The following is a 15,247-nucleotide window of genomic DNA, read 5'->3' as shown; positions in this document are numbered from 1 at the left end:
AAACCCCTTAGCTGTGAAGGATGGTACGGATTCCTTTTTATGTATTTCAACCAGCAGATTTTTCTGCTGTGTTCTAGGTTTTCTAGATACCCTCTATTCTATAAACAAATCCCCAACACAATACAACAAATAAATTTATAAAACTCTAATAGGAGATAAACTAGCAGCATGTCCAGGTTTTCTCTAAAGGGCAGATAGTGTAGTGCACAGTTGCTACTAAATTAAAAAGAGAAGTAATGGATATCGCAGATGATACAGTACATCTTTTGGGACATTTTCATTACAATCTTGGATGGCTCATTACTTTAAAGTGCTCCAAAGACTTGCTTTAAAGAGCCCCTGCCACATTTGGATATTTAATTACAGGATTCATTTCAACTGGGCTGGCTTTCCATTATTTTTAAAGGAAAGTATTTGGGCCTGAATAAACTCCTGAACCATTTAAACAAAATGGGTCAGCTGCTGATGTTGATGCTCCATTTTCCCCTCAAACTTCAATGGGAGTTTGGAAAATAGGAATCCACATCCTGGGTTAGATCAGGGGCCATCTACACCAGTATCCTTTCTCTGAGAGTGGCTAGTGCCAACTGCTTCAGAGAAAAGTACAAGAGACCCTGCAGTATGCGGTTATGGGATCGTGGAAAATGTCCTGCTAGCTCCAAAAGTTAGAAGTTTGTTTATGTCTTGAAGCATGAAGGCTTATATTCATTGCAAAACTTTATTTTTTTCATATTTTGTATTATAACTCTGGGTGCTCTCATTGCCCAAATAAATGGCTGAGCTTTGAATCCTGCTAAGCTCTTCGCTTTTATGATACCACCAAGTTTGCCTGGGGAAGGACTTCACAATGTAGCCACTTTCCCCACTCCCTTCACCATTGTTTTATTTTGGGGAAGATCATTATTTATGTATTAATGTTAATAAAGTCTAGTAAATACAAGTGGGGGCCCAAGATAGCAAAAACATTAACATTCCATTTATTAGTCAAATTGTAGAATTTTACACAGAAGACAACCCCATCAAATAAGCCTAATAATAAATATTCCTTTCCCCTATTTAAGATTGTCATATGCAAGCTATGTCTTCATGCGCATATCCCTTTCTTAGAATTATAGTTCCTTCACAGGTTTTAGAAATTACATCCATTTTCCCCAAAAATTCTCCCAAACTTATTTTCCATTCCAAAAATATTCTTCTTACCATTTCCATAATAAATTCTTTCACAGATGGAACGATTTTTTCCTTCCAATATCTATGGATAATTTTACAGCTATCAAAAGACTAAAGAACTCTAGGTCTGTTGTTCCCTTGGCATTTCTATTAGATTAGACATACTGCATATGCTAACATTATATACACACCACATATATCATTTTGCTTCCTTTTTTATTCATAGGCTATGTGATTATATTAAGATGTTATATTTATAGAGGATCTATCTTGATTCTATGATTTTAATGTCCTAGCTTTTCCCTCTGGATGTTTCTAACTCACCTTCCTTTTTTGAAAATCCTCCTTGTAGTTTATTGCCACACTATTTCATGGCACGATGCCTCCCTCCTGCCATCCCCCCTACCCACACCCCCGCAGCATGTCAAACAATTACATTAGCCACCCAGTTCTGATTCTGTTCAGTATTTTCTCAAAAGCTACACTGAGCTTTAAATGCACAAAATGGTCGTTGCCACTGTCTTCATTTCTGAGCTTTGACAGTTGCAATTTTCTTGTATTCTGTTACTAAAAATAGAACTGCTTCCAACTACCTGAGCTGGAAACCCACAGGAAAGCTAATTAAACAGTCGGTAAACAATGCTCCTCCCCATTGTGTAAATGGTAGGATAAGAACAGTGGCTCAGATCTGTGTTAATGCACCATATTTATGTGCCCCTGCAAGTCTTTGAAATCTATCAAGTGTAATTTATTTAATTATTCTTTGTTGTTTACTTCAGAGATAAATTATCATTTAGGTAAATAAATATTTGACTGCTAGATCAACAAATGAGAAAAAAAGCAATCACTTCTTTTTTTAAAAAAGACAATCTGGGCCATACCCTCAGTTTGTGAAAATCAGTGCAGCTACATTGATATCAATGGAACTTTGCTGATTTACACCCGCTGAACAGGGGTGGCTCTAGGCACCAGCAAAGCAAGCAGGTGCTTGGGGCGGCCCATTTGCAGGGGCGGCAGGGATCCAGCATGGGAGCTGAGAACCACCAGGGGGCCCTGGGAGCTGTAGTTCCTTGGTTAGCTCCCTGCCGATAGAACCAGCCCTGGAGCAGGGAAAGAACTACATTTCCCAGCATTCCCTTGGCTGCTATCAACAGGAAAGGGAGGGGGAGGGAGTGAGGTAGCTGAGACCTCATGCTGCAGCTTGCTGTGAATGGAGAGCTGCACTGTGAAGGGTAGGGATACCATATTTTAATATTCAAAAAAGAGGACACTCCACGGGGGGGGGAGGGTAGCCCCGCCCTCATCCACTCCCTCCCAATTCCCACCCCCTGACTGCCCCCCACAGAAACCCCAACCCATCCAACCCCCCCTTCTCCTTGTCCCCTGATCACCCCCTCCCGGGACCCCTGCCCCTAACCACCCCCCGGGACCCCACCCCCTATCTAAGCCTCCTTTCTCCTTGTCCCCGACTGCCCCCTCCTGAGACCCCCCCCACCCTAACTGCCCCCCTAGGATCCCACCCCCTACCTGTCCCCTGACTACCCTGGCCCCTATCCACACCCCCCGACAGACCCCCAGGACTCCCACGCCTATCCAACTGCTGCCTGTCCCCTGACTGCCCGCCCGAACCCCTGACCCATCTAACCCCCCCTTCTCCCTGCCCCTGACTGCCTCCCTGAACCTCCGCCCCATCCAACCCCCGTGCTTCCTGTCCCCTGACCCCTCTCCACACCCCCGCCCCCTGACAAGCCCCCCCGACCCATCCAAACCCCCCTGCCACCTGTCCCTTGACTGTCCCGACCCCTCTCCACATCCCTGCCCCGAGAGGCCCCCCTAGAATTCCCAACCCATCCAACCCCCCCGCTCTCTGTTCCTTGACTGCCCCAAGCCTGCTTCACAACCCCGACCCTTGACAGGCCCCCCCCAGAACTCCCGACCCATTCAACCCCCCCAGCTCCCTTGACTGCCCTGACCCCTCTCCACACTCCCACCCACTGACAGGCCCCCACGACCCATCCAACCCCCCCTGCCACCTGTCCCTTGACTGTCCCGACCCCTCTCCACACCCCTGTCAGGCCCCCCCAGAACCCCCGACCCATCTAACCCCCCCTGCTCCCTGTTCCTTGACTCCCCCCCGGGACCCCCTACCCCTTCTCCAACCCCCCTGCCCCCTTACCATGCTGCTCAGACCAGCGTGTCTGGCTCCGCACGGAGCCCGACATGCTGCCGCAGACACGCTGCTGCTGTCCCCTGCGGAGCGCACAGCCTCCCCCCCCCCCCCCGAGCGCTGCCGGCGTAGCGCGCTGAGGCTGCAGGGGAGGGGATCTGGCTGCTGGAGGCTCCATGCGAGCGGCTCAATCCAGTCGAGCCGCCCTGTCAGCCGCACCGCGCTCTGCATTGGGAGGGAAATCCTGGACCTTTTGAGAGTTTTACAAAATTCCTCCCGGATGGCCATTTAAAACCAAAAAAGCCGGACATGTTTGTGAAAATACAGACATATGATAACCCTAGTAGTATACCCAAGGAGTAGGCTTTGGCCCAGATATCCCCTTCAGAAGACTTCCCCAGACTGGATTAGGGATACTGGTGTGACCTCACCTTGCAGCCCCCAAAGAAGGAATTGGGTGGACTAAATGGACAGTGCCCCTCTCTATCTAAAGCCTAGCAAGGGAGGTACGTGGATCCCACTAGAATTTAAAATGAAAAGTAAGGGAGGGGAGGCTCTGCTAGAGGACCTGGGCAGCTTTAGATACAGTACCAGGCACATAGGAGGATTTCCACTTCTGAGCCATGGAAGCAGAAATTGACTTTTCCTTTCCAGATTTAGCTAATATTCAGAAAGGGAATCTAGCACCTGCCTTCCAGATTTGAACACCTCAAAATTCAGGAGTGCTCAAGCTCAATTTGGGCAGCTGTTACTTCATTTCTCCCAAATCAAATGTACTGATCCACTGTAACTTACTGTAGAAAAAGTAGGATAAAATTGAGCAAGAAATGCTTCCCAGTGGTTATTAGGACTGGAATTGCTATTTTCAACAGCCATTGCCTTTTTTTTTTTTTTTTTAGTTTTATTTGTGTAAAAGGAAGACAGTGATATTGCATTGGCAAATTCCCCATAGAAACAAAGAGTGGAACAAAAGAATAATAAAGGCACCTCAGCTTTTCCTCATTTATGTAGGACAGTCTTATAATATGCATCCAGATATCCTCCAGTCACACAAGCTGAAAATTGTTCCACTTTACTGCAGTTCTGTAACCATATGGGAACCAATCCTGTCTGTGTTCTGTGCACATCCAAAATTCCTGCTGCACGACCCACCCTAGGAGCAAGTTACCAGTGACCCAGGGCTGGGGCAGAAGGAGGGTGCAGGGGCGGGGGGAGGGAGAGAGCCCAGGGTTGGGGTGGGGGGCAGCCAAATTTTTTTTTGCTTGGGGCAGCAAAAAACCTAGAGTCGGCCCTGCCTTTGAGAGACTGGCCCTGTAGGTTTAACTGGAGCTCATCAGCACAGGGATTGTTTTCAATGGATTCAGAGAAGGAAATACTCTTTAAAAGGTGAGGTGCTGTCACATAACGACAGGAACAAATATCCTTTATTATAAACAGGCATCTCGTTCCCTCTTAAGTATCAGCCACCCTTGTCCACAGCATGATAGCAGGCTGCATGTTGGATATTCCATGTTAAAAGTACTCAAAGATTGACATACACTGGTCGGTTAGATTTTCCTGAGTATTTGTCAACTCAACATGTGTTTTCTTGCTCTTTGAGCCTCACTGTGCACTCCTTAAATGGGGCAGGATCAGAATCACTCAAACACGTTTGCGTTGATGCTGCCTTCATTCCTGTGTCACCCTCCAGGCCCTTCTCTATTACCCATACCCAAAGCTTTCCCTCTGGTTTCCCAAGTGATGAAAGGACACATCTCATGTTTTGACAGGTACCAGGTAACAATTCATAGACTGATGCACAACCACCAGTAAGAACTGCCCTGGTGCATTAGCAACTGCAAAATAAAGCTCATTTTAGGACTAATGTTGCATTGTTTTCTGATCCAAAACCCATCCTGACTTCAGTATAAAGAGGCAGAAGGATTTTTTTACAAAAAGGAAAGATACAGACTTTAAAACAGCAGAATTTGGTCTTTCTAGATTAGAACTCAGAGAGTAAGCAGGCTGGCCTTACCATGAGGCGAACTGAGGCAGTCACCTCAGGTGACAGACTGCGGGGGGTGGGGGGTGCCACTTAGACCCAGAGTGTAGAAAATTGTGTCTGCTGCTGGTGCATATGTATTCTCTCTGCTCTAGATGCACAGAGATGGTGGAGTGCTGTGCTGGAGGAAGGAGGAGACATAACAGACAGGCAGGAGAAAAGGTGAGAGGGAATAACAGAAAGCAGCAGGAGCTTCAGGGAGAGAGAGGAGGAGGAGCCTCTTATGTACCTCTCTAGCACCCCCAAGAGCCTGGACTGATTAACACCAACTTCTCAGGGAGCTTCCTGTTTCCTGCTGCTTCCCTGAACCCACTTGAGGAGAACAGGCAGTCAACTGAAGTAGTAGGAGCCAGTTACGCCCTTAAGATACTGATATCTTCCCTCACTCAGGCCCTGCTACTAGCCTGCTTATTTGTCCCCTTCAACTGAGTGTTGAGAGCCACTATAGCTGGCACAGAACAGCAGTCATGAGTGAAAGAAGAAAACGCCCCTATGGGGCAGCATTCAGAAAAAGAAAGAAAGCAAAGGAAGCTTTTCTATCTAAGCAGGAAGGCGCTTTCCTGAGATACATAGACACAAATGTTCACGGTGAGCCTTCCGGCCCCAGTGAGGATGTGAGTGGTGATCTTCCAGTTAGAGTGCAGGTGACCTGGCAGCTACTGTAGCATCCATATCTCCATCTCAAATGGATGTAACCATGCATATTCCGGAAGAAAAGTGATACTACTGGAGCTGGTATGACAAATGTGCTTCTTAAAAAGCTGGAAGATACGGGAATCGAGATAGCTGACATGAGAGGTCAGGGCTACGATAATGGTGCCAACATGAGAGGAAAGAACAGAGAAGTGCAGACAGGGATCCGAGAGTTAAACCCTGGAGCTTTTTTCGTCCCATGCAGTTCTCATTCATTGAACTTGGTGGTCAGTGATGCAGCTGAGTTGCATCAGTGAAGTTGCTGAGTTTTTTAATGTAATTCAAAGCATCTATGTATTTTTCTCTGCATCAACTCATCAATGGCAAATTTTGAAGCAACATCTGGGAACATCCTCTCTGACACTGAAACGATTGAGTACCACATGATGGGAAAGGCGAGTGGAGGATATAAAGCCTATCAAACACCAAATTGGGAAGATAGATGATGCCATAGTTGCCATTATGGAGGATAATGCTATGACAGGAACTGTTTGTGGGAGAACAGTGGCAAAGGGAAATGGAATCACCAGAAACATACATAACTTCAAATTTCTGTGTGGCTTAGTGTTGTGGCATGACATACTGTTTGAAATAAATGTTGTAAGCAAGAGACTCCAAGGTGTTGACCTTGCTATATCTGGAGCAATGGAACAACTGGACAAAGCAAAGTCATACCTACAGTCTTATCGGTCAGATGAGGGATTTCAAAACATTCTGAAGAGTGCACAGAAGTTGGCAGAGGAACTTCACACTGAAGCTATTTTCCCACCCATTCAAGAATACAAGAGTCACCGAAGAAGACATTTTGATTACGAGGAACGGAATAATCCCATAAGAGACCCCAAACAACAATTCAAAGTTGAATTCTTTAATCAGGTGCTAGATTGTGCAATACAGTCTCATAGACTCATAGACTTTAAGGTCAGAAGGGACCATTATGGTCATCTAGTCTGACCTCCCGCATGATGCAGGCCACAAAAGCTGACCCACCCACTTTCCCTTAACTCAGCTGTTGAAGTCTCCAGATCGTGATTTAAAGACTTCAAGTCGCAGAGAATCCTCCAGCTTGTGACCCCTGCCCCATGCTGCGGAGGAAGGCGAAAAACCTCCAGGGCCTCTGCCAATTTACCCTGGAGGAAAATTCCTTCCCGACCCCAAATATGGCAATCAGTAGAACCCCGAGCATACAGGCAAGATTCTCCAGCCGGACCCTCATTCAGTCAGTTGAAGAACTTTCCATGCAGCTCAAGGAACACAGCAGTATATTTGGGATGTTGTAGGATGTTCCAAAACTCCTCACTATACCTGAAGAAGACCTACACCAGCAATAGGGCACTAGACAGTGTTGACATGATGACATGCGCAATATTAATGTGAGCGATTTAGGTGATGAACTGAAAGCCCTTTCAAGATACATTTCAGCAGGACCAACTCCAAAGGCTGTTCTGGAATATATGTGCACAAATAAGATGACCATCCTCTTTCCAAATGCTCTGTGCATGCTCCTAACACTTCCTGTAACAGTTGTCAGTGGAGAACGCAGCTTCTCCAAGCTGAAGTTAATAAAAACACATCTACACTCCACAATGACACAGGAGAGGCTGGTCGACCTTGCAACCATCTCAATAGAGCATGAGCTGTCCCAGACTGTGGACCTTAAGGAAGCAGTTCAAATCTTTGCAACCAAGAAGGCACGGAAAGCACCACTTTGATTATGCAAACAGATTAAAATGCCAGTGTTTACTATGCAGACAAGAAAAGTTACATTTGCTGTTCAGGCATTTGAAAGTTGTGTTACTTAAAATTTTTGAACAAAGCATTTTAAGTTGTTAGTTCTCCTTTATTGGGGTAGGTAGCAGAGCAGTACCATGAGAGGAGTAGAACAGGAAGAAGGCAGAATTGAGACCTTTCAAAGTTTTGGCCCAAGCGAGGAGGCATGGGGATGTCATTTGAGCTCCCTGCCTCAGGTGCCAAAATGTTGTGGGCCAGCCCTGAGAGTAAGGATAAAAAGAGAGTGTGTGTGTTAAACAGAGGGAGTGAAATTTCCCTCATGATCTCATTCTAACAACTATGAGCATTCCTTCCTCTGATCCCCACATAAAGCACGCCCCACCCTCCCTTCCAAAATAGTTGCTGGAGAATGTGAAGTTTGGTAATAAACGCAATCTGACTAGCTGTTTGTCCCTTGACAGAACACATCACACTCCAGCTGTATTGAGCACCACAGAATGAATACAATGCTAACTCCCATTATATTACTTGCAATTTTCACAATTTCAGGTGGTTTTTATGTCTGGATTACTTGGGCTTCCTCATGATTTTTTGCCCATTGGAAAAGGATTACCACCTCCCATTCTTCTCAAGGGGACAGAACCCTGCATCCTCTTCAAAATGTGTGGCCAGGAGGAGACAAAGACATTTAGCTAGAGTGGCTTGCTAAATGAGGGAGGGAAGTAGAGGAAAGAAGCAAATAAGATGGAAACCATGGGGTATGAGTAACAGAAAAGGGCGTGCAGGGTAACATAGGAATGGGACAGCAGCTAAGGAAATTTGCAGTTCAGGAAGGAAAATAGACAAAGGAATGTGGGAAAGAGGAAGACAACTAGGTGGGAAGGAGAGACATGGGGGCAAACAGACTAAAGGGGAAGGAAATTAGAATGTGAGGTGCTGGATATTGTGAGAGGGAGTGAAAGAGATTATAACGGGCAGGAAACTGAGCAGAAATGGAAGGAGACTTTGAAGGGAAGAGAATGTGGGGGTGAATATTAAGGGGAGCAGAAAGGGAGATATGGGTGAGAGGAATACTAGGAGGCTGACAGGAGGAGTCCAGGCAGGAAGGTTGGACAGTGATAAGGGAGGAAAACAGGAAATAGCATGCCAGTTTCCCACCTGAGGTGTTAGGAGAAGGTACATGGAACCAGCAGGGAAGTCAGGGGGAAGCCTCACATTTTTGTGAATGCATTTATTTAACAGCCAAGTGTGGGGCTTTCAAAAGTGATGATGGGATTTAGGAGTATAAGCCGCATTAAAAGTAATGGGACTTTTGCACCTGAATCCCTTTGTCACTTTTGAAAAAATCTCTACCTGAATTTTAAACCCAAATTATCTCAAATTCTGGAAGTGCAGGATTTCTGCCCTAAAAACCGAAAAATTCAGAAGACAGACACAGAAGCGTGAGAGTTTGTTGTTTGGTTTAGTTTGGGGTTTTTTGAAGGGGAAGAAGCTCTGACTCAGGTTTTCCACACTCTCAAGGGTTGGCAATACTGTGGTGGAAGAGAATCCAGGAGATAAAGTCCACACACATTGAATGTTCTTTTCTTTTCAGTATTCTTCCTATGCTTCTACTCATGCTATGGCAGTGATGTCACAATGATCTAACCCAGATAGCCATTTCTAGTTTATTTACTTGGATACCAAACACCCTTAACTAATAGTTTCTTTTCTCAGGTACTAAGTAGATTGAGTTACACACTTGAATTACCTGCAAGTATTTTGCTGGTGGTCTATTTTTACCAAGTAAGGTCTTGCTAACTCAATAAGGAAAGTATGGCATTTTTCTGCCCTGCTTATAAGTTGACATGAAGTTCCTTACCCCTTCCCTCTTTTTCAAAAATCCCTTGCAAGAAAGAACAATAAATAAATGATCAAATGTTGCCTTTTTGGAAAGAATGGTGGTTACAAAAGTTAAACCTGATCCAATAATTGTCTTTTGTGGAAACATTTTGCTGCATAGCTACATGGAAAAGAAACTACCCATATTGTCGTATTTTAACAATGAACAATCCCATTCAAACTCCAGTCCTTTTATCAGTTAAATGGCTTTCTGATCGTTGCCTGTTTAAATCCTGCCCCACTTTGCACACACGTATCCCTCAATCTTCAGGGGTTTGGGCACATAAAAATGAGTCTGCCTCCCACATACAGTCAAGAGTCAGAATGTGATTAATGGAACCTGAAGGTATAGGTACAACTCTGCCTAACAGATTTAGGGAGAAGTTAAAAGACTGTGCTGGGGAAAAGTGACTAACAATTAATAAATCCTTTCATTCAATAGTGCTCACTGATCAAAGGAGGAGGAGAGGGGAATAAACCATGTTAATGTTGCTATACTGACAGACATGAAAGAGAACTTTTACCCCAGGGTGAGCTCCAAAGAATGAGTACAATAATCTGCCATGCTATAATACCTCTAATTTCAAAGGGTTCAGTAATCATCATTATTATTAGTCTGCCTTTGCCTCAAAACCTAGGAGATCTACTGCAGTAGCTGCCTTTAAAATACAGGAAATTCATCTAAAGTAGCTTTTGACTACCCTCCAAGTTTCAGAAAGATTTAATTAAAAAAATACAAGCTCTCAAATGAAGCATTAGAATTGTTCAGCACCACTTGTTAATTAAAAATATGCTTTGACATTCACAATCTAGAAAACCAGTTACTAACGTATATAGAGTAAATATAAATGCCACTGCCTACCTCAACTATGTGCGGCATCGGGTTAAATCCACAGAGATTGCACACAATAGTCTTGCATTCTGTACATGTATTAAAGTTGGGAGGATCCTTAGAACCAATGTTTAGTCCAGTTTTACAAAGAGTACAAGTTGATTTAGGTAGAGTAGTTTTTTCCAGTCCCGGTGGCCCAGCAGTTTTTTTAGATTCAGCAATTTGAGACTTGCTGTCTTTAGCAGCAATAGGTTTCTTTTCTAATTCAGATCCTTTAACGGTTACAATGTTATCTGACTTGGGTGGCTGTGATTTTTCTGCCACAGGAGGCTTGGCTTCTTTTTTCACAGGTGCTGCTTTTGGAGATGGCTGAGCCTGACTGGCCTCTTTGGGTGGTACCTGAGATGGCAGAGGGGGTTGCTTAGTAGCAGGCCCCAGTAGAGGGCCCGAGGATTGAGCTCCTTGTTGGCCTGATGTGGAGATTAAATTTGAAGCCTGGCTAAAGATTGAAGCGCCAAATCCAAAGAGTTTCCCAGTAACTGTTTCTTGTGGAGTTGTAGGCTGTGGTTTAGGGCCGTCAGTAATACCTCCCAGATTTAGACTGAAACGCCTTGGTTGCTCTTGAGCTCTCTGAGGCTGTTGAGGGTGAGGTGTTGGCTGCACTGGGGTAGGCTTTGGGCCTACAGCTGCTTGTTGTCCTTTTGGAACCTGCTTGGCATCAGGTTTTGGGGTTACTTTTATTTGTGTCTTCTTAGGGTCTTCTTTCATTTGTGTTGGCTCAACAGCTTTTTGACCTTTAGTGTCTGATCCAGGGTGAGAAACAAATTTAGGATCTGACTTTTGCCGTGACACCTGTGGTAAGGTTTTGGAATCTGGCAGGACAGCTTTATTCCCAGCCAGATGGGTGTCCTGAAATAGCTTGGCATGTTCTGATCTCTGAGGTTCCATTGCTTTCTGTTGAGTTGATGGAGCTTTGGGACCTTGTGAATCCTGTTTCAGACCGGATGCTGAAGAGGTAGGCACACCGTCAGTTGTGGGCTTCTTTTGCTTATCTTCAACCAAAGTTGGCTTGATCTGGCCAAATTTTGGAGTGGGTTCAATTTGCTGAGAGATGTGCGGGGTAACAGGCTCAGTGGGTGGCTGCTTTGATTTCACAGGGGGAGAGCCAGGCATGGATGGTTGCTTTGTCAGTGGTGGGGGCTTTTTAGGCTCTGGGTGTTGGGAAGGAGCAGGTGTTTGAGAAATATCTTTCTTTTGAGTAGGCTGCTGGGGCTGGGAGGGTGGTTTGGTTGTTAAAGGTGGAAAGGTTGTCTTCTGTTTGGGCGGAAGAGGCTGTGGCACAGGACCATGAACTGAAGCTAAATCACCACCTAGTGCTCTTTGCATCTGGCAGTTTAAACAGAGCCATTCTTTAACCTGCAGAAAAAGATTTACAATTAGGGTCATGCAATGCTAATATTAGTAAATCAACTTTTGGCTAGAATTAGTAAATCAGATAAAAGTTCAACAAAAGAGGGGGAAATATTACCACTAAATATTGCTTTATGGCTAAAAAATACAACTGAATTTTTCATTTCACTTCTGATTCCTGCAGTCCAGGCCATCAGAACAAGTCCACACTTCAGGCACTGTGGAAATTGATGGGGGCAGCATTGATTTGCCAGCTTTGATTCATCAGCAATACTGATTTGCCAAAAAAAAGTTAAAAAAGAAAACAGTAATAATTAATGAAATAATAATAATACTCAAAAAATAGTTTGGCAAATTAATGCTGCCAATTGAAAGCATAATTATAATGATTAGGACAAAAGTGAATGCATAATTACCTTTAACTGTGCAATTATTAAGTTCCTGGTCTAGTTTATAGTTTTGGTTATGTTTTATATAATAGCAGCAAAAAGTCATAGTGGTGCTCTATATGCACATATTGAACTAACAATAGAGGTGTGCTAATGAATTCCATATATTTATGTAGACCCATTTCATACCATCAACTTCTGAGCACAAGTCTTCATCTGAAATGAATGAGGAGCTCTGCTTAAAAAATGATGGCCCTACATGAACCATAATTATGTGTTCCTGCAATCATATCGTTATTAGGCTTACTAGATCTAAAAGTAATTACCATAAGCCCCATTGTACTCTTCGTTATTCAGCACAAAGGGAAGGAATAAGGTAAATAATTCATCTATTTTCTGTACCTCTAGGTCTCTATTACTGTAGTATCCAAGAACCTCACAATTTGTAATGTATTTCACCTCACAACAGCCCTGTGAGGGAAATAAATGCAGATGGGGAACAGACTACATGACTTGCCCAAAGGCTCACAGGAAGTATGGCAGGGCAAAGAATTGAACTGAGCTCTTCTGAGTCACAGGTTACGACCCTAATCTCTGGACCATTCTTGCTCTCTTCTTATGCCCCCATAACTGTTTTAAGAGAGAAGAGCAGAACAAATACAGCATTGTTTTCCCCTGAAGGCTATCTGCACAATTGCGGTTGGGGCACCATAGGATTTCAGAAAGGACATGTCAGGCCAGAGGAAGAGGGCGATGAAGCCAGGAAAACATCTGCTCCACATGGCATTCCCCATGCTTTTCACTGCTACTCAGTTTGGCATGGTATCCTGCATGGCGACAATTTCCAGCAGGAGAGTTAGTTCTGCTCATTACAGCATTATCTCCTACTCCTCCACACTCTCTATTCCCTTTGGAGGGGAAAGTAGGGCACAGGTTCAGCCACGAAGCCAGTGATATCACATCTCCTGCGTGAGCCACACTGCCAAGGGACAAAGGGAGCTGCACACAGGGGCAGATCACAAGAGTAGTACAGAATTCCTTATAGGATCTTGGCTGCCCCAGGTGAGGGGAGATTCATGCATCCTGCTCCCTCCCCAGACTTGCAAAACCTCCTCCCTACCACCGACCAAGATGAAAACTAGGACATTTTATGTGATGAAGGTTTTGGTATTCAAGGGGATGAGCCAAGCTTACAGGACAAAATAATTAAGAGACAACTTCAGCTTCCACTTCAAGTGTGTGCAACTCCCATTGAATTCAAGTTGCACCCATGGAAATGAAAACTGAATTGGCCCAGACTGCTTTTTAATTATTACATTTCCCTCTGTACTTACCCAGCAATACATTTTCAACAATGACCATAAAAGGGATTTTAACATTTAGACACAGAATCTTTAAACACCACCTAGATTGTCCCTAACTATTCAGATATGTACAATATACATATGTTATGGAAGACGATCTCAACAACAATAACTGCTTCCCTTATAGGAACACTGGTTAGGCCCCAGATGTAGGTTTAGCAATAACCAAAACTGTATTAGTATGAATGTTGTCATACTGACACTGTCTTTTGTCTTCCTAAGACTGTTTTTGGTTTGTGTTTAAACACTCCTCTGCAGTGTTCGCAACTCAAATATCTGATTAGTGCACGGCAGCCAAAAAGTGAAACTGACTAAAAACAAAACTGAAACAGGCCAGTTTAATTTCAGCTGACTGACTTAAAAAAGAATGAAATTTACTGCTGTACACAGGGCAGGCGCAAAGGCTCTGAAGTCGTATTTTGATGGCTTAAATGATGCATATCAAAGTAACCTCAATGAATAAAATATGTTGCTATTTTCCTCCTAACTTCTGATTTTACCAGCAATAGTACCACAGACCTGGGCACTAGGATGGCTCCCCAATACGCCAACCTCTTCATGGGCCACCTTGAAGAAGAATTTCTGGACAAATGCACTACAAAGCCAATGATATACCTGAGATACATCAATGATATTTTCATCCTCTGGACAGATGACTTAAACTCCCTCATAGATTTCCACCACAACTTCAACAACCATCACCCATCTATAAAACTCTCTATGGCACACTCCCACACCAGCATCAACTTCCTGGACACCAAGATCAGCTCCACAAAATGGAACCCTACAGATAACTATATACAAAAAAATCCACAGATCATTGCACCCATCTTCATAGATCCAGTAACCACCCCAAACACTCCAAGAAATCTGTTATCTACAGCCAGGCACTCAGATACCACAGAATATGCTCTGAGGAGAAAGTCCAGGATATACACCTTAAGATGCTCAAAAACACCTTCACCAAACTAGGACACTCCACCAGAGAAGTAGATTACCTCATGGAACAGGTCACCCAAATACCCCGAGAGAACCTGTTTCAATACAGAAATAAACCCCCCTTCGACTGCACACTCTTAGTTGTCACCTACCACCCCACACAGAACTCATATAGAGTAGCATCAAACAACTACAACCCATACTTGATGGGGACCCCATCCTGAAAGAAAGCTTTCCTGAACCCCCCCTTTTGGCCTTCAAACAACCCCCAATCCCTCCAAGCTCATCTTCAGCAGCTAGTTCCCAACAGACCAGGACACACCAACTCAAAGCGGCATCAGACCCTGACAGAACAACAGATAAAAAACCTGCAGACATATCTCCATTGCTACAATGATCAACACCCCACACAACATACCTTTCAGGATCCATACCAATCACAACATGGGGTGTACCTCATCCAGTGCACTAAATGCCTCAATAGCAAACTATATGGGTGAAACTAGACAATCACTACACTCTTGAATGAACTCTCAGAGGAAAATGATAAAAGACAAAAACACCCTAGCACCTGTGGGTGAACACTTTTCACAAAGTCATCACTCAATATCTGACCTATCAGTCCTCATC

General features: G+C 44.2%; 1 protein-coding gene across 1 annotated transcript in view; it reads right to left on the bottom strand.

The window, feature by feature from the left end:
• PCLO (piccolo presynaptic cytomatrix protein) overlaps window positions 1-15,247 on the bottom strand; it is a 554,357-nt gene that overhangs the window by 520,339 nt on the left and 18,771 nt on the right. Inside the window, exon 3 of the mRNA XM_065409113.1 lies at window positions 10,546-11,931. Within this exon, the coding sequence (XP_065265185.1) occupies window positions 10,546-11,931 (1,386 nt within the window). The remainder of the gene's footprint in view (window positions 1-10,545; window positions 11,932-15,247) is intronic.

The sequence above is a fragment of the Emys orbicularis genome, chromosome 1 (genome assembly GCF_028017835.1).
Source record: "Emys orbicularis isolate rEmyOrb1 chromosome 1, rEmyOrb1.hap1, whole genome shotgun sequence".
NCBI classification, from domain to species: domain Eukaryota; kingdom Metazoa; phylum Chordata; order Testudines; family Emydidae; genus Emys; species Emys orbicularis.
Note: the sequence above shows the minus strand (reverse complement) of the source record. Positions and strands in the feature narration are given on the sequence as shown.